This window comes from Aplidium turbinatum, chromosome 9, assembly GCF_918807975.1.
Source record: "Aplidium turbinatum chromosome 9, kaAplTurb1.1, whole genome shotgun sequence".
Classification (NCBI taxonomy): domain Eukaryota; kingdom Metazoa; phylum Chordata; class Ascidiacea; order Aplousobranchia; family Polyclinidae; genus Aplidium; species Aplidium turbinatum.
Window position 1 is genome coordinate 26743906 of NC_137480.1, and position 18363 is coordinate 26762268.

The following is an 18363-nucleotide window of genomic DNA, read 5'->3' on the forward strand; positions in this document are numbered from 1 at the left end:
AACAAATAGATCAGAAAAACAAAACATTAGATGAGAAGAGTTGAAAAACCACGTTCTCCACCTTCCATGCAATGTGACTTTTGCCCACGTCTTTTCCATCATTGCCTTGGCTTCCTAAGCCACTTCCAATATCACCATCTAAAGCCAAATCCGATTTGAAAACAAAACCAATGCTCGGACACAAGCTAGAGCCGATAATGATTTATTGAATTTTCTTTTTATTTATGTTTACTAAAAACAAAGCTAAGTGTGTATTCCTATTTCCTTTTACAAATAATAATAAAAACAGCATTAGTACAGCACCATATCCACAGTGCAAACTATGCTCCTGCCAGTGCCGGTCTTAGGGTATTTCGGGCCCTGTGCGGAATGTGCTTTGCGGGCCCCAATGACAATGATCCAATTCAGTAGTGTAGCTAAGTATTTTGAAAGGAGAAGGGGGTTTGACGGCCGGCGGGCAAAGCCTGACGGCGTGTTCGCCGAAGGCGACGCCCAGCAGTGTGAGGTCTGGGGGGCCTCCTAGAAAATGTTGAAAAATTGCTTTGAATTTGGTGCATTCTGAGCGCATGTTCAACAAAAATTTGGGTATGAATATTAACTGTAAAATGGTGCTGTCCAGTGCGGAATGGCCCGTTTCGGTGAGTCCGATTCGGTGAGTCCGACCCCTTAACGGGAGATTTTTTCAATTTTTTTTTCAAATTATTGGGTAGGGTACAGGGTTGGCTGATTTAAATCAAATGATTTAAATCATTGATTTAAATCATGATTTAAATCAAACAATAAAAATCAAAAAAATCATATAAAAAAATCAAATGATTTTTTATTTGCTAAAATAAAAATAAACACATCAACAAACGTTTCACTGCTTCTCTGTAATACAAAAGTTATATTTAAATACTTAAGGCTATAGGCTATGCATGTTTTGAAAGGCAACTTAGTTTACTTGGCAGTTCACAAACAGTGTTGTTCACTAAACATAGTATACTAGGCTAGAGCTTTTTAGGTAAAAAAAATACAATCAACCATTCAGAAAAATGTATCTGTGAATTAATAAGGATGACACTATCATAATTCATCTGTGATATCACAGACAATAACGTTAGTAGGCGGGAATAATTGCACATGGCCATTGGCCAGGGTGACTGCTCTTGTCATTCATGAGAAAGGATGAGCCTAGGTCTGAGGTTGCAGCAATGTAATAGCTCAAAGTATAGCTGTGATTTAAGATACTGATAATTATGGAGTTTGAGTTGTGCATTTTAACTCAGAGAAAAAAATTGTTTCAGCATTTTAATACAGAAGAGGGTAAGCTGCACTATTCTGCATTGAGGCTCAGGGTTTTCTAATGTGAGAGTTTGAGCTAAAAAACACGGCGCAGATTAATTTTTTATTAGACCTTTAAAATGCCTGTCCAGGTTAAAAACCGTTTTAAGAATTTGGTACTTTTTAGATCATTAAGTATTTTGCAAAATGTGTTTCTTTCTTTTTTCAAAAACCTGTTACCATTCCACAGCTATTGATCTTTTTATAGAGCCATAAACTTTAGCGCGAATTTTTCCTTTTCATTCAACACAGATGTTGTCATGCAATGTGACGTCAAGATGGGAGTTTTACACCTAAGTAGACAATGCCGATTGGCTGACAGCGCTGCTGCTGACAAAACCCTTCTTAGTGTAAAAACGTGGTTGAGAGTAGTGAACCATATAAAACGAAGAAAACAGCATGGTTGAGTTCAGAATTAGAATAACGCTTTGCAGAATGACTTAATATTGATTAAATTGGTTACAGATTGTTTGTTAGACCATGTATTGATATATTTAATGTTTACCTTAAACGCAAACTCATTTAGATCGGACAGGCACTTTAAGGGAGTTTATTTTTGGCATAGATTCAACAACACATACAAGAATTATTTGCTAACCCAACTCTGCAAACCAATCCAGACAGAGCCGCAGGTTGGAAGACTTGCATTCTATTGTATGATTAAATGTTTATCAAAAGATCTAGTGTTATTAATTAAACTTGTATGCAGCCGAGAAACTGTATATAACTTGTGTAATTTTGTAGAGGGAAGAAGTGATAAAATGTCGGGAAGAAAGCAAGATGTTGTTTGGTTAAAATTTGACAAAATAGTTTTAGCTGGTAAAAGTGGTTGTAGAGCGAAGTGCAAATCATGTGGCAAAGAGCTTCAGGGACTAGTAGCTCGAATGAAAGCTCATATTAATCAATGCCAGCTTGAAGACGAAGTAATTGAAATCGAGCATTCAGAACCAGAGCTTACAACAGTAAATAACATACTAGTATCCTCAGCCGAAGTCCCAGGTCCATCTCGAAAGCGCTCATTCCCACCTGAAAACAATTCTTCTTCATCACAGATTTCAAAGAAAAAGACAGGAAATTTGGATACATTTGTTATGCGAACATCACCATCAGAAAAACGAGCCATTGATCTGCAGATAGCTCGTTATATTTATGCTACAAATACTCGCTTTTCTGCTGTTGATCATCCAGAGTTTAAAAAAATGATCCAAATGTTGCGACCTGGTTACAATCCTCCCAACAGAAAGCAAGTCGGTGGCAACCTATTAAATGAATCTTACATTTTACTACAGTCAGATTGCAAAAAACATTTGCAGGGAGCAACCGTTTCTATGTCATTAGATGGCTGGAGCAATGTTCACAATGAACCAATTCTGTGCTCTACTATTTCAACACCTGAAGGCCATTCATATCTTGCTCAAACGATAGATACATCCGGGCACAGTCATACTGCTGAATATTTGCTTGAGGTAACAGAAAATGCCATTGTGAAATGTGAAGAGCAATTTAGCTGCCATGTCGGAAGTTTTGTTACTGATAATGCAGCAAATATGGCAAAAATGCGAAGAGCACTGAAAGAAAAGAGTTTAAATGTTATCACTTATGGATGCTCTGCTCATTTGTTAAATCTTCTGGCACATGGTGTGGAGATTGCTGGAGTGAAAGACCATGTAGTTCAAGTTGTCAAGTATTTTAAGAATCATCATCTTCCAGCTGCTTGGTACAAGCAAGCAAGCGGCAAAGCTCTGGTCTTGCCACAAGATGTACGATGGAACACTTTAGCAGATTCCATTGAAAGGTACTTGCAAAACTGGCCCATTTTGCTTCAGATATGTGAAGATCATCGTACTGACATAGAAAGCACCATTTACAATAAAGTGCAAAACCTACAGATGAAAAGGCTTGCTGAAGATTATTTGTCTCTACTGAAGCCTATCGCAGTTGCATTGGATGTGGTACAAAGAGACACCTGCTGCATAAGTGAAGCCGTAGATGTCTGGAAAAATTTAGAACAAGATCTACAAAATGCTGGCCACTCCAATGTATCTGCTAAGTTAAAAAATCGCATGAAGCAAGCTTGTACTCCGGCTCACTTTTTGTCCAATATATTGGACCCCCAATATGGAGGTAGCAGACTATCTTTGGAAGAAATTGACGAGGCAATGGAATTTGCTGGTGACATTAGCCCAATCATTTTGTCAGAAGTTCTCAATTATCGTGCTAAAACTGAGCCTTTCAAACCATACATGTTTCAAGAAGATGTGCTCAAATCAGTAACACCCTTGGCATGGTGGAAGTCTCAGTCTGACAGAATCAGCAGTGATATGTTAAAGATGGCTCTGAAAGTTTTGGCAGCAAAAGCTTCTAGTGCTGACGTTGAGCGAGTTTTTTCCACTTTTGGTCTGGTTCAATCAGAAGTTCGAAATCGATTGGGCACTGCAAAAGCTGGCGAGCTTGTATTTATGTACAAATTTCTCAATGCAAAATAAACTGCAATTTTGTGTCATCTGAACTTTTATTGTTTTGGTATGGTACGTTGGTAACATAATTAATTAATTATATTGCACAGTTAAACTTTCTTTGCAAAAAGTCTGGTTGTAGGCTATGCATCAGTTAAGCAAAAAAGCAAAGAGATGTGCGCCCAAACGCAAGGAAAGATCTTAGTGTAGTGAGATGACAGTCTGAGACGTACCTCAATCTCGATATGCACATTATGATTTAGTATAAAGCAACATATCACACCTACTTAAAAATATGTGCAATAGACAGGCTAGCCCACAATATGATAATAAAAAAGATTAAACACTTGCAAAGCAAAGCCTTTCAATCAATCAAGGGGTTAAAAATAATTCTGCTATGTAACTAAAATGATCTCTTCCCCCCAAGTAGACTCGACGCTTTTTTATCTAAAAAAAATCAAAAAAATCTGATTTAAATCAAAAAAATCCGATTTAAATCAAAAAAATCCGATTTTTTTGATTTTTTTAAAAAAATCATGATTTTTTCCAACCCTGGTAGGGTAGCCTAATTATCATTTCCGTTTTAGGGTTAGGGGTTAAGGATTAAGGTTAGGGGTTAAGGATTAGGGGTTTGTGGTTAGGAACTCACCGAATCGGACTCACCGAATAGTAGCAGACCTTGTCCGGTGGCATAGCAAAAGGAATTGAATTTTTTCCATTGGAAATGACAAAAATTACTGCATTTCCTGAGTAAATTGCGGGCCCCCTAATTTGCGGGCCCTGTACGATCGTACGGTTTGCACACCCCAAAGACCGGCACTGTCCTGGGCACTATACATAACGATGGTGATAAAATAATATAGTAGCCTATTTTTAGTCATAATGTTCAGTAAAATTGAATTCAAGTGAGTTTTGATTCATTGTTCTTTGCTTACTAACAGGTTTGTTGTGTCATTAAAGTTATATATACATCCAAAATGTTTGGTGAGGTTGCACAGTTTTTCTTGGATGGGAATAATGAGATCTTGGCACTTGTCTTGACTATTGCATTATGTGTTGGTCCACTTATCTTAATATGGAGATCTACAAGTGTTGCCGATCGACCATATGATCAATACACAAGTGCAGTACCTGGGTATGTCAATATGTCATTAGTATTCATTTAAGCCATAAACTAATTTTGAGCTGGTGTACAAGTCTCCGCCCTGGTCAAAAATATGGTGATGTCATAGTACTTTGGAATCGACCAAACGTATAGGGTGAAACTACTTTGCCTTTGCTTTACTGGTCACACACTTCACCCTATATATCTTTGTTAATTTCAATCTTTGACGTATATTCAAATTCATGCCATAGCATTTATGACCAGGGCAACCAGTGAATAACATCACGTTATCCGGTGAGTAACATCACTCAAATTGAAAATATATACATTGTGGAATGTGGATCACTGCAAATGAACGTTACGATCAAAATTTGTACATCGGCAGTCGCCGACGCCTTTTAAGAATCTGTAATTTTACGTCAGCAATAATTTTGTCGTACAATAATCTAATTTCGAAGATTGTTGATAGAATCTGTGACATCATCCGCTGTGAGGAGGAACAAAAGCCAAGGTTTTTTATTAAGGATAATTTTAATATTTTGCTGATATAAATATTTCTTTTGTTAGGCCACAAGGTGGCAGTGAAGAAACTGCTCCCAATAGCAATCCAACCCGAGAAGTTATCGATGACCAGACATTTCAAACTGCGACCTTCGCGTTTGCTGGTTCGGTTGGTCTTGACACCCCAGACCATAACGATCCCACAGCAACAGAGGTGCCTGTGAACCAAACTGAGGAAGGGACCAGTCCCAGCTCACCACTAGAGGAGCCAAACACATCATCCAACGATGGTGGGGCAAACGAGGAACCGCCCACTTCTTCACAGGACGAAGGCTCGGCCGGTAACTAATCTAAGAACCAATGTATATACAATAAGCCAATGTAATAAAAGAGTACTACTCCGCAAATACCTTTACAATCTGTTCCTCCGTTAATGAGGTTTTCACAAGGTTAATTAAGATTTCAAAACACAGTTTGCTCTGCTTGGCTTATATTAGATTCATAGATTGATGGTAATGATTTTTAATGCAAGCATTTATGTCGTCATCACCTGAATAGTAAGTAGAATATTAGACTGTTTGCAATATCGTCGTCAAGTCATTGTTGCGTGGATAATCAACATCCTCTACAACTGACGTGATGAGACATTTTTCCCAACTGGTGCTTCCCCACATTCTGTTCATGTTCAATGTTGTGCTGGAGCCTAAAACTTACAGTGTCTACGTATTTATGACGTTGTTTCAATGTTGTCACAGAAGACTCAGCCTCCTCTGACCTTCCCACTTTGCAGCCTGGCCACTTCTATATTCGCTTGAAATATCTCGACGAAACCGTTCGAGTCGTCCAAGCCAAACCCACCGACACTATCGCGGACTTCAGAAGGTCAGTTGAGGATCTATGACGTCATTCTGTTGTGTTTCCTGGTTCCGTGGAGCGAACTTGTGACATTCCTCCTGTTGGTTGCATCCAACACAGCTAAATCCGTCCTTTTAACATTGATTCAACGTTTATAGATCAATGTTAAAATGACGGATTTTCCTGTCTGGGACACGACTTGGGCATGTCGGAAAACAATTGTTCAAGTCATGAAGTTTAGCTTCGTCTTCTTGACGGGTGCTTTTCAGGGTTGTAAAAACCTCGGTTTTTTGTTTAAAAAAAATCCAGCCCACTCGGACCCCGGTAGCTACCCAAGTACCCTGGAAGCTACCCACTACAACCCTGGTGCTCTAGAATATGCAGATGAGTGTGTCCCAAGATGGTGCACGGAAACGACGGTCGCTGTTGGCTTTTTGTCTTGATCTTGTAATTTCTGCAGCTGCACAACAACCATCAGTACTTTGTGAAAATGTTGTTCCTTGGTTTGTGAAAGTTCAGAACTTTTCGTCTGCCCGGGTATGAGACTGCCGCGGTAACTTGTGAGCCAGAAGGTGGACATCCTGCCCCACTTGGTCTCCACGCACAGAAAGTGGGAACATCTCAGTCAAGATGTTTGTTTTCAGACGTAACTTTTCCTTGGATCTCTCCCAGCGATATCGCTTGATATTCCAAGGGCAAGTCTTGCGTAATAACGAGCAAACCATACAGAACTGCGGCATAGCGCCTTCATCGGTGAGTTTATGTGCTTGGATGGTGGCAGTAACATGCGACTATGATAAAAATGTCAATTTTTGGGATTATTTGTGATGCTACTTCAGCCCTGTCACTGGGTTATGGTGGGTGATTTTCTGGTCATGCTGTCAGGCTTTACATCTGTTGCTCCGGCTCCAGCTTCGAAGAGAAAATAAATACATTTTTAGAATGAAATACAATGGAGTTTCTTTAAACCACTGCCCTTCAAAACAACGACAAATCTATGAGAAATACGGACAGTGTGGCAAGTTATTTGTAGGACGTGACAAACCAGCTTACAAGCCTACACCTACATAGTTTCAATACATTGGTTTCATGTAGAAAAACTTCTCAGATATTGTGTGACATTATAATTTTTGAATTATACTCTAGCAGTAACTACTCAGCTTGTAGTCTGGGAGCCTACGACAGAAGATTTCACCCCATAAGGTACAAAAGGTTTGACCCCTTGAAGTTACTGGGGTCAACCATGTCACTCACAAAAAGTATGGAAGATTGACCGCACCGGGTGGATCTGGACCCTAGAGCCCCCTAAAAAGCCCAAAAAGGGGGTTAATTTCACCCCATAAGGTACATGGACCAAACTTGGTGAAAACGAAGTTCTATGTCAGGACATCACAAAAATATCAAATCTAACAATATTTTCGAGTGGAAAGGTGATGTAAGACTCCCCCCAAAGTGACCCCCCAGGGGGTTAATTTCACCCCATAAGGTACATGGACCAAAGTTGGTCAAAACGAAGTCTTATGTCAGGACATCACAAAAATATCAAATCTAACAATATTTTCGGGTGGAAAGGTGATGTAAGATGCCTTCAAAGTGACTTCCCTTAATGTGACCCCCTCGGAAGGTTTATTCCACCCCATAAGGTACATGGACCAAACTTGGTCAAAATGAAGTCTTATGTCAGGACATCACAAAAATATCAAATCTAACAATATTTTCGGGTGGAAAGGTGGTGTAAGATGACTTCAAAGTGACTTTCCTTAATGTGACCCCCTCGGAAGGTGTATTTCACCCCATAAAGTACATGGACCAAACTTGGTCAAAACGAAGTCTTATGTCAGGACATCACAAAAATATCAAATCTAACAATATTTTCGGGTGGAAAGGTGATGTAAGATGTCATCAAAGTGACCCCCAGAGGGTTTATTTCACCATAGAGTACATGGACCAAACGTGGTCAAAACGAAGTCTTCTAGGGCACCACAAAATATCAAATCTAACAATACTCTCAGTTGGAAAGGTGATAAAAGACCTACCCAAAAGTGAATCTCCTCCTATAGTTTAATTTACTTCATCCCTTTCTCGAACCAACCTTGGTGTAACGAAAGTGCTATGCCAGGACAGTACGAATGGATTAAATTAAAAAATATTTTTATATAGGTTTTGATGAAATACATTCACAAGCTGTCCCATGATGCATGAAATGGAACTATAGCCTACTTTACAAAAAGTTTTTGTATAAATCATATTAAGTCAATCGAAAAAAGGCAACAGGACATGACAATACATGGCTTTGTAACACCAAAAACAGAAAGTACACAAGAAGCATATAGGCTACAGTAGCCAGAAAATTGATCCAAGATCTTGATACCACCACTAAATGTGGACTTAATCGAACAACTGACTATCCAAATCAAAACGTTTCGAAATGAATCATTTGGAACGTTAATTTAGGCAGTAATGAACATTTTCCAGCTGCTACAATAAATAACCTAATAAACCCAATGCAGTAAATTTTTATTTAATGCCATTTGCTTCATGTCTCCAATCAGTTATCGTAACTGTTCATTCATAAACAGAGATTGTTCGTGTAAATGTAAACGGTCGTTTCTTTATTCTTCATTGTCACTGCTGTCGCTTTCACTTTCTTCGTCTTATTCTTCAGATTCATACAATTCTCCTGTTATATACAGAGATAAAGCAAGCTGTCTGCGATGTACCAGCCCCAAGCAATGTGGTTATCCGCACGTCTGACACTGACTGTCTTGTAATTGGCTTAGGTTGCTATGGAACTTTTGATCCTTCATTAAAGATATGGATAGAAGCTGGCTTGCAAAGCAATAACACGCAGCGGTACATCAACATCAACCAGCTGCATAGGCCTACCGCACTTGGAGTGACGATTTGCAAGTGTTTACCTGCATATCATGCCTTTACAGATTCTGATTACACCTCGTCATTTAGCAGGAAAGGGAAAGTGCGGCCGCTGAAATTACTCCAAGGAAACCACGAAGCGCAGGCAGCTTTTAGCCAACTCGGACACGACAAAGAAATTAGTGAAGACACTATCATCGCCATAGAGAACTTTGTGTGTAACATGTACAAAAACAAGAAAATTAATTATGTCAACGAAGTCCGTTTACAAATGTTTTTAGACGGCTACAAACCCAAAAAAGAAAATGAAAGGATATCATGCATACCAGAAGCTACTGTAGATAGTAGTACTCTACCACTTTGTTTACGAGTACTTCTCCAGAAGACAAGGCGCACACATCTCATCACAAGATGGTGGTTATCTTCAACTAGAAGTGAACAAGCAGCAACGTTGCTGCTAGAGTATGGCTGGAAAGAAGAAGGAGGTTCTTATAAAGTGGTGTGGTTTGAAGGTAAAGGTATAAAGCATCTTTAGATGTCTCTGCGTGGAATCTGATCTCATCCAGGAAAGTCAAGAAGAAGGTAAACAGCATTGGATGTCGCTTGGGTTACCCTTTATAAATATAAAACTTTCTCCTGGTCTATCAGTCGTTTACTTTCTTACTGTAAACATTAGCCAATAACTGGCTGTAAAGTTTCGTTTTAGGAACCTATAACCAATAGTTTCTGCAATCTTGAGAAAAATGCCTGGGTGCACTAAATAACAAATAAATGTTGAACTTTTTCCAGTTAATAGTAAGTTGCAATGTTGCATTATTCGAAGAAAAATAGACGTCTGTAAAAGATAATAAAATTACTATTGTATGTTACGCATATCTGTAGTGCATAATAGCAATTGTTTCGTACAGTCTTTATTTCTCTGTATATAACAGGAGAATTGTATGAATCTGAAGAATAAGACGAAGAAAGTAAAAGCGACACCAGTGATTGATTGATTGATTGAATCTTTATCCTCGGACTGGGAAAGCTTCTTGCAGAGCTTAATCCTGGCAGTTTCGCATACTTGTAGAGGCTTTGAATCACTGGCGCAGGCCCGGTCACCGAGATTGACAGAGTGAAGTTTCCGATTGTTGAAGGCTTGTTGTCGGGGAATTATTCCATCCATTAGATGCCGCTGAATGGAGAGCAGCCCTTAACGTGCGTTGCTCAAGCGCACACCCCGAGAGTCGAACCAGCGCCGCTATTGATCTTGAAGCTTCTTCGTTCCAGAAGTGACGCGCTAACCAATTGAGTTACCGTTTACATTTACACAAACAATCTCTGTTTATGAATGAACAGTTACAATAACTGATTGGAGACATGAAGCAAATGGCATTAAACAAAAATTTACTACATTGGGTTTATTGGGTTATTTATTGTAGCAGCTGGAAAATGTTCATTACTGCCTAAATTAACGTTCCAAATGATTCATTTCGAAACGTTTTGATTTGGATAGTCAGTTGTTCGATTAAGTCCACATTTAGTGGTGGTATCAAGATCTTGGATCAATTTTCTGGCTACTGTAGCCTATATGCTTCTTACGTACTTTCTGTTTTTGGTGTTACAAAGCCATGTATTGTCATGTCCTGTTGCCTTTTTTCGATTGACTTAATATGATTTATACAAAAACTTTTTGTAAAGTAGGCTATAGTTCCATTTCATGCATCATGGGACAGCTTGTGAATGTATTTCATCAAAACCTATATAAAAATATTTTTAAATTTAATCCATTCGTACTGTCCTGGCATAGCACTTTCGTTACACCAAGGTTGGTTCGAGAAAGGGATGAAGTAAATTAAACTATAGGAGGAGATTCACTTTTGGGTAGGTCTTTTATCACCTTTCCAACTGAGAGTATTGTTAGATTTGATATTTTGTGGTGCCCTAGAAGACTTCGTTTTGACCACGTTTGGTCCATGTACTCTATGGTGAAATAAACCCTCTGGGGGTCACTTTGATGACATCTTACATCACCTTTCCACCCGAAAATATTGTTAGATTTGATATTTTTGTGATGTCCTGACATAAGACTTCGTTTTGACCAAGTTTGGTCCATGTACTTTACGGGGTGAAATACACCTTCCGAGGGGGTCACATTAAGGAAAGTCACTTTGAAGTCATCTTACACCACCTTTCCACCCGAAAATATTGTTAGATTTGATATTTTTGTGATGTCCTGACATAAGACTTCATTTTGACCAAGTTTGGTCCATGTACCTTATGGGGTGGAATAAACCTTCCGAGGGGGTCACATTAAGGGAAGTCACTTTGAAGGCATCTTACATCACCTTTCCACCCGAAAATATTGTTAGATTTGATATTTTTGTGATGTCCTGACATAAGACTTCATTTTGACCAAGTTTGGTCCATGTACCTTATGGGGTGGAATAAACCTTCCGAGGGGGTCACATTAAGGGAAGTCACTTTGAAGGCATCTTACATCACCTTTCCACCCGAAAATATTGTTAGATTTGATATTTTTGTGATGTCCTGACATAAGACTTCGTTTTGACCAACTTTGGTCCATGTACCTTATGGGGTGAAATTAACCCCCTGGGGGGTCACTTTGGGGGGAGTCTTACATCACCTTTCCACTCGAAAATATTGTTAGATTTGATATTTTTGTGATGTCCTGACATAGAACTTCGTTTTCACCAAGTTTGGTCCATGTACCTTATGGGGTGAAATTAACCCCCTTTTTGGGCTTTTTAGGGGGCTCTAGGGTCCAGATCCACCCGGTGCGGTCAATCTTCCATACTTTTTGTGAGTGACATGGTTGACCCCAGTAACTTCAAGGGCTCAAACCTTTTGTACCTTATGGGGTGAAATCTTCTGTCGTAGGCTCTCGGTCTATTGTCTGTGACTAACTGCGCATTACTTCACACGCAATGTATAGCTGCTCATTAAATGAAATGCATAGCTACCAACTAGCGAAATTCTTCCGTATTATTTGTTGATTTAACCTGTACATCTGTACATACTTTTAAAGTATGACATCATTTGTATGTAGCCTATGGTTTCGCTAGTTGATCTGTGACGGGACAATCTGCTCAGTAAAAATGCTTCAATATGTGACATCATCGGTCATCTCTCGTAGTGTCTCATCTCGTCACGTGGATTTAAAAAGTTTTGTGGCTCCAGCTCCATTAAAAACGCTTGGCTCTGCTGCACAGCCCTGGTGGAAACTTTTCAAATGTCACAAACCTTTCACGTCAGTGGTCCATGCTTTGTACTCGCAGAACGACGCATCTTCAGACAACATGCCAGTGGTGCATTGCTTCCTGTCTTCCCAGGTGGACAACCCGAACCTTCCCTCGAGCTCATCGAACCATCTGCAACAAACAGCTGAAGAACTCAACATTGGGCACTTCTTTCTTCCGCTGCTGGGTGAGTTGTGGCTCAACCGAAGCCAAGTAATTAATCGGCGCTGTGGACCTGAGGTCGGTTCCAGGAATCGAGTTCGTTCATATTGAGATATCGCATCAATGATTTCATCGGCTTGTGGATATTTTTATGAATTTTATCAATTTTAGCATTAGGAGAAGGCGGCGCAAAACGGACATTTGCATTTTTGAAAAAACTGCAAACAAGAATAAAATTTTTTTCTCTATCTTCTAAAACTGCTTGAATGAATATTCCTCACAATAAAATTTGAAACTTTCGTGCCACACTCAGTGGCAAAGAGGTTGAGATAACTTTCTCAGTACTTTGTTATAAAAACTTTTCCGCCCCGTTAGCTCAGTGGTTAAACGCTCGACTCAATATCACACGGCGCTGGTTCGACTCTCGGGGTGTGCGCTTGAGCAACGCACGTTAAGGACTGCTCTCCATTCAGCGGCATCTAATGAATGGAATACTTCCCCGACAACAACACTTCAACAATCGGAAACTTCATTCTGTCAATCTCAGTAACCGGCCATGCGTCAAGAGCCTCTACAAGTATGCGAAACTACCAGGAATAAAGATTCAAAAACCAAACCAACCAGTTTGTCTGCTAAAATGTGATAGGATAATATTTAATTGTTTTTTGAAAAATTTTGCTTCTCTTTTAGTTGTGAGCATTGGGGACAATGGATCACTCTCCTCCGAAAAATTAGATTTTTACATATTTTGATATTGCTGCACAACAGTTGGAATGTTGATCTGATGAATGAGAAAATAAAACCATTGAAATTTGTTACTTCAGTAACGCAAAAGAAATATTTCTGGTTTCACTTTCTCATTTACTAGATGACAGAGGCATTGTCAGGGACGTAACCTCCAATCCTTGCGTCATTGCAGGTTTCGTCATTTCCTTCCTGTGGTACCTCTGCATCTTCTACACCACTTTGTTCACCATCCCATCGTTGTTCGGTGTTCTTGGCCTCTCCTGCTTTTACATTGTCCTCCTGGTCAACAGGTTCTTATGACCGACGCTTCCTTCTACCCTCTGTGTGACGTCATAGTCGCGTTTTTAAGGAATCTTCTACGTTTGTGCTCGTGACGGCCTCGAGTTGTTTGTGTGAGATCTCATTTACTTGACCTATGACGTCAGTGGCTGCTTGTGATGACTATGTCACTATAAAGTCCGGTACTTCCCCTCATTATGATGACGATGCAAACGCTTTTGACATCAATATCGTCATAATTGTTTTTCAAACTGGAGTCTAACGCTTTCCGCTTCATGGAATTGTTGTTCCTGTCACAAAGGAAGTCGGTTGGACGAATTTACAGTTGTTCGAAGATTCGGTATTCCTCTCAAACGTAAGGACGGCATTCCACCCTTATTGTAATTATTTCATATTAGACATGGAGTTTGTGTAAATTCGGACAACTGGTATACCGTATCCCATTAGGCAGGCACGGGTGCAATGCTTTCAAGCAGACGACAATTAAGCGATTTTGGAAGAATCGTACCCTTTGTTATTGCCGTGTATTCAAAACTGTGCATTTTCAACAGCTATTTGTTGAGCCCACCGGTACTAGTTCTGCTGTTCATTCAAGTGTGGCTTGTTACTCAATGATTGTAGGCTACTATTACTTCTTTACAGACCTGGATGATATGCTTAATTAGCTTTTTTACGCAAAATGCAACATTTGGTCTGCTGTACGTTATGCACTTGCAGGCCACAAATGAATTTTGCAAATTTAAATCTTTAAATAATTACGACCACAGCCATGGCCGCTTTGAAAACCTTTGCGATCCGCTTCAAAGGTTCAAGTTTGGGATTAACATCCATAGTGACTTTTAACTTGAAAATTTCGAAACCGTTCGGCTTGCGCATTATTTGTATTGCAGTAGAGCAGTGTTAATTTTAAAGTGTTCGTGCAGCGATCTGTGGTTGGTACCACGAACTCAACATAATGGTTGAGAAATATATGACCGGTTTAATTTCATTTAAATTGTGTGTGAAAATAGATTGGTGGAATAGGGAAATGAGTTTGAGACAAGACTATTCGACGCTTAATTGATAGTGTTTGATGTAGGCTACTGTGTGAAGCGTAGGGCTGCATTGCTCAAGTCTCCCATCAAAAAAAAAAAACAGAACAGAGAAACCATGTAAATTTTTGGGATTTATACAATTGCAAACTCAGCTTTGGGAGAGAAGTGATCTTACAGTTTCACAAACCGATGACTGACAGTAACTTAATGGGATTGAATTGCCCGCTCGCTATCTTGTCTTGTGATTACGCTCCTACGTATCAACAACATATTAACAGCTTTATTAGGCCTATCTGTTGTTCAGTTTTACGTTGTAAGCTACTTAGTTCAGTGCATATTGCAGTTGTTTATTTCAGTCACTTATTAGGTATCACCAGTGTTTTGGGGGACCGAAACGGTCCCCCAAATTTCTCCAGCGGTTTTCCAAAATTTGGACTTGCAACTTCAGTCAAAAAGTAATGGTTGTTTCTCGCTATGTCTTGTCGATAATACGAATATAGCCTACGATCAATAGTTTACGTCCGGAAAAAAGAATAAGTGGAGGTACAGCTAACAGCTGAATCAAAGAGTTATTCACAAAAGAAGTGCACCTTCGATACTCGTCAATGTTTATTTCTGATTTATGGCGCATAATGATCAGTTTTTACGTGTGGAAACATAACAAGCAGAAGCCAACAAGCACACTTTGATTGTGCAGCAAATTTGTTTAGTTAAATGTTAGCCTAATAAATAATTTGTTTACGCAAATATGGCTATTTTTTGGTATTTAAATGAAACACTTGCGGTCTCTTAAAACTACTTTGCGGTCAACCAAACCTTAAAAAAAAACCTGGGTATCACTGCCATGAGTTATTTGTTTGTTTAAATGTATTAGGAATTTTCTGAAGAGGGCAAAGAGTTTTTACCGAAAACGTTTAAGTTTGCTATGTTGTTATTTTATTAGCGTTGTTCACGAAATTATGGCCAAGTTATCTGTCTCCGTATTGTGACATAGATTGTCGCGCAATCGTGACGTCATCATTGCGATGCACTGCCACGCTTGAGCGACAATCTCTCGTCATTCTTTCTCTATTTTTTCTAACTTGTGTTTTACAAACGTGTTTCGTCTTTCTTTTACGATGTGTGAATCTAACGGACGGACGTAATAAGAGTGTGAAGTGACTATTCCACATCACAATTATTGAACCCGTCTCTTGTTAACAATATACCATCAATCTTCACTCAACACATGTGGAACTTGAGTCGAAAGTTAGGAAGAAGACAGATTGGATAGCAGCTCATACGTAGTGGCTATCAAAAAGAAAGAACAAGTGTATTGTATTTATTGTTAATGTTGCGATTCAATCCCATCAAGTTACTGTCAGTCATCTGTTTATGGAATTGGAAACTTCACTGGCGGCCTCCAACTGGCTCTGCGTCAGTAGTTCAAAGCCACTGCAAGTAGCCTAGCAATGTGAAACTGTCAGGAATAAGCTCAGTCCAAAAATAAAAGTTCATAACCTAGCCAGCCTTCATTAAGTTAATATCTTAAAGTAATCTCCAGTGATTACAAAAGTATGCCACATAGGCCTCCGCTATCGACATGTAGGCCATAGAAGAGTGGTTCTCAAACTATCAACCTTGGACTTTTCATTGCAAGGAAATTGTAGAAGTAAAGGCAACGCTAGATTACAAATCGGCCGCAAAAGATAACAAATAAATGAACTTTGAGTTGCCCACAGTCGTCGATCCATCTTTTCGCTATGATGGTTACAAATAGGCTACTGAACCAGTAATTTACATTAATTGTTAAATCTGGTATGATGTGTCTGCTCTTTTCAACGCAGTTCAGGTTCAACAGCGTTTCCATTCATACAAGAAGGAAAAGTCTCCGCCCTCACTTCAGGAGATTGAGACGCACTATTTCTAAGAAAACGCCCTATCAAGCCACGACAGTGCAACTCAGCGTTCGTTTGAGCAGAAAACTTTTCATGGAAAGGCTTTTTATTCAATTTCAATTTATTTTTCTTTGTTAGAACGTTGGCTAAAAGAAACGATACTGTGGGAATAAAATGCACCAACAAAAGAGAATAGTGGCAAAACTGTAATGGTTTTAAGATGTGCATGTACAAGATGTGTAGATTGCATGTGTCGATGAATATAATCAGGCATGGCCACCAAACCTGATAGTTGAAATAAGTAGCCTAGATAGATTAAAAGAATCAATCGTCTCGTTCCTAATACAACTGGAGTACCAACTAGCCTATTGATGCAATGCGAGGACGATTGAGCGTAACTATCCCATAGGTATGGGATAACCAACATAGATAAAATTTCGAATAGCTAATTACTGTAGGCTATAACATTTCTTCTACTCTAGTATGGATCTCTAGTAACTTAGCCCACAACGCGCGAAGATGCTGATTCTATGTAAAAAGTAACCAATCCGTTAAGGCAATGTTTGTTTTGACTGACCAAAGTCCGGATCAGCAACAAGAAAAGTAGGTTATGCCCAAAGTAATTAAAAATATCTTTAATCCATATTCTATGTTTGGTGAGGTCGTAAAAAGGTTAATGCAGCACACTGGTTCTCTTCCACATTGATCCTACGTGCGCAGACGTTGATAGCCTAACTGACTATAGCTATAACTTGTGAAACTTGATGCAATGTGAGAGCACAGAAATCGAAGGCAATTTGTAAATTAGGTTATCAGAGCACATTGTCAAAAGGATTTCTAAAGAGAGGTCTTCTTCTTTCATTGTCGTAGCCTATTGAGTATTGATTCCAAGCATTGGCTTCCTCTTATATGAAAAGTTTCCAAAATTCTAGGTCTTTTTGCTGTGTACAAAGTTCAAAATAACGACGCAACTATTACTTAAAAATGTGTAGAACACAATTGGAATTAGCGCTGGGTCTTTACATAATATTCCCTCGCAAATTCAGGATCAGGCCCGCATTTAGGGGGGGCAGTTGCCTTGGGCCCCCGACTTTTGAAAGGCCCCCCTATGTGGAAAAAATGTGATTTTGTGTTATTTTTTTCCTTTTGGCCTTTAAAGTTTCTGCAAAATGCTGTGCAGTAAGCTACTGGACTGATATGCTACTGTAGACGTAGAGATGGTTTTTGCACGGGGTCCTCCGATCTAAAAGTGCCCCGGGCCCCCCATCAGCTAAATCCGGCCCTGTTCAGGATGCTGTTTTTATTAAAAGATCTAGATTCGATCCGGAGTAAAAAAGTAAGATTCGGGTCCAGAACCTGTTCCTGTAGCCTACACCTCTGTAAACGGTCAGTGATTTAAAGTTGATTTCAAAAAACTAAATTAATTTCCAAATTTAAAATTATTTAAAAAAAAAAATTCCATAAAATATATCTTGTGAACTAGCCTACATGCACGTATTAAACCATTACGGTTGGTTGGTTTTGAATCTTTATCCTCGGACTGACAAAGCCTTGATTGGTTATTCCTGGTAGTTTCGCAAACTTGTAGAGGCTCTTCCGCTCTTGACACCGGATCGGTTACCGAGATTGGCAGAGTGAAGTTTTCGATTGTTGAAGTGTTGCTGCCGGGGAATTTATTCCATTCACTAGGTGCTCTGAATGGAGAGCAGTCCTGAAATGCGTTGCTCAAGCGCACACCCCGAGAGTCGAACCAGCGCCGCGTGATTTTGAGCCGGCGCGTAACCACTGAGCTAACGGGCGGACAGGGTTAATTGCCACCTTTTCCTTTTGTTGGTTTTGTTGCTGTTGTGTAAAGGCATAATACATGTTATGCCCTGAGACTGCTACGTGAGCGATGACTGAGGTTTTTGT

General features: G+C 39.4%; 2 protein-coding genes across 2 annotated transcripts; both read left to right on the forward strand.

Moving 5' to 3' along the window:
• The first annotated feature begins 2084 nt into the window (after nucleotides 1-2084).
• Nucleotides 2085-4737, forward strand: LOC145776892 (uncharacterized). The gene is made up of 2 exons (XM_082588110.1): nucleotides 2085-3720; nucleotides 4721-4737. The coding sequence occupies exons 1-2, from the start codon at nucleotides 2085-2087 to the stop codon at nucleotides 4735-4737; spliced, it is 1653 nt and encodes a 550-aa protein (XP_082444236.1).
• On the forward strand, nucleotides 4727-14529 carry LOC145777324 (uncharacterized). Its single transcript, XM_082588679.1, has 6 exons — nucleotides 4727-4914; nucleotides 5452-5726; nucleotides 6141-6267; nucleotides 6885-6993; nucleotides 12393-12540; nucleotides 13435-14529. Exons 1-6 carry the CDS (start codon nucleotides 4757-4759, stop codon nucleotides 13560-13562), a joined length of 945 nt encoding a protein of 314 aa, XP_082444805.1. The 5' UTR covers nucleotides 4727-4756; the 3' UTR covers nucleotides 13563-14529.
• Nucleotides 14530-18363: the final 3834 nt, after the last annotated feature.

Excerpts from the sequence above, each read along its gene's own strand:
- LOC145777324 (XM_082588679.1), top strand. The coding sequence starts at position 4,757 with ATGTTTGGTGAGGTTGCACAGTTTTTCTTGGATGGGAATAATGAGATC. Across the intron at positions 4,915-5,451 it reads TACACAAGTGCAGTACCTGG|GCCACAAGGTGGCAGTGAAG; the intron begins GTATGTCAATAT and ends TTCTTTTGTTAG. Across the intron at positions 5,727-6,140 it reads ACAGGACGAAGGCTCGGCCG|AAGACTCAGCCTCCTCTGAC; the intron begins GTAACTAATCTA and ends ATGTTGTCACAG.
- LOC145776892 (XM_082588110.1), top strand. The coding sequence starts at position 2,085 with ATGTCGGGAAGAAAGCAAGATGTTGTTTGGTTAAAATTTGACAAAATA.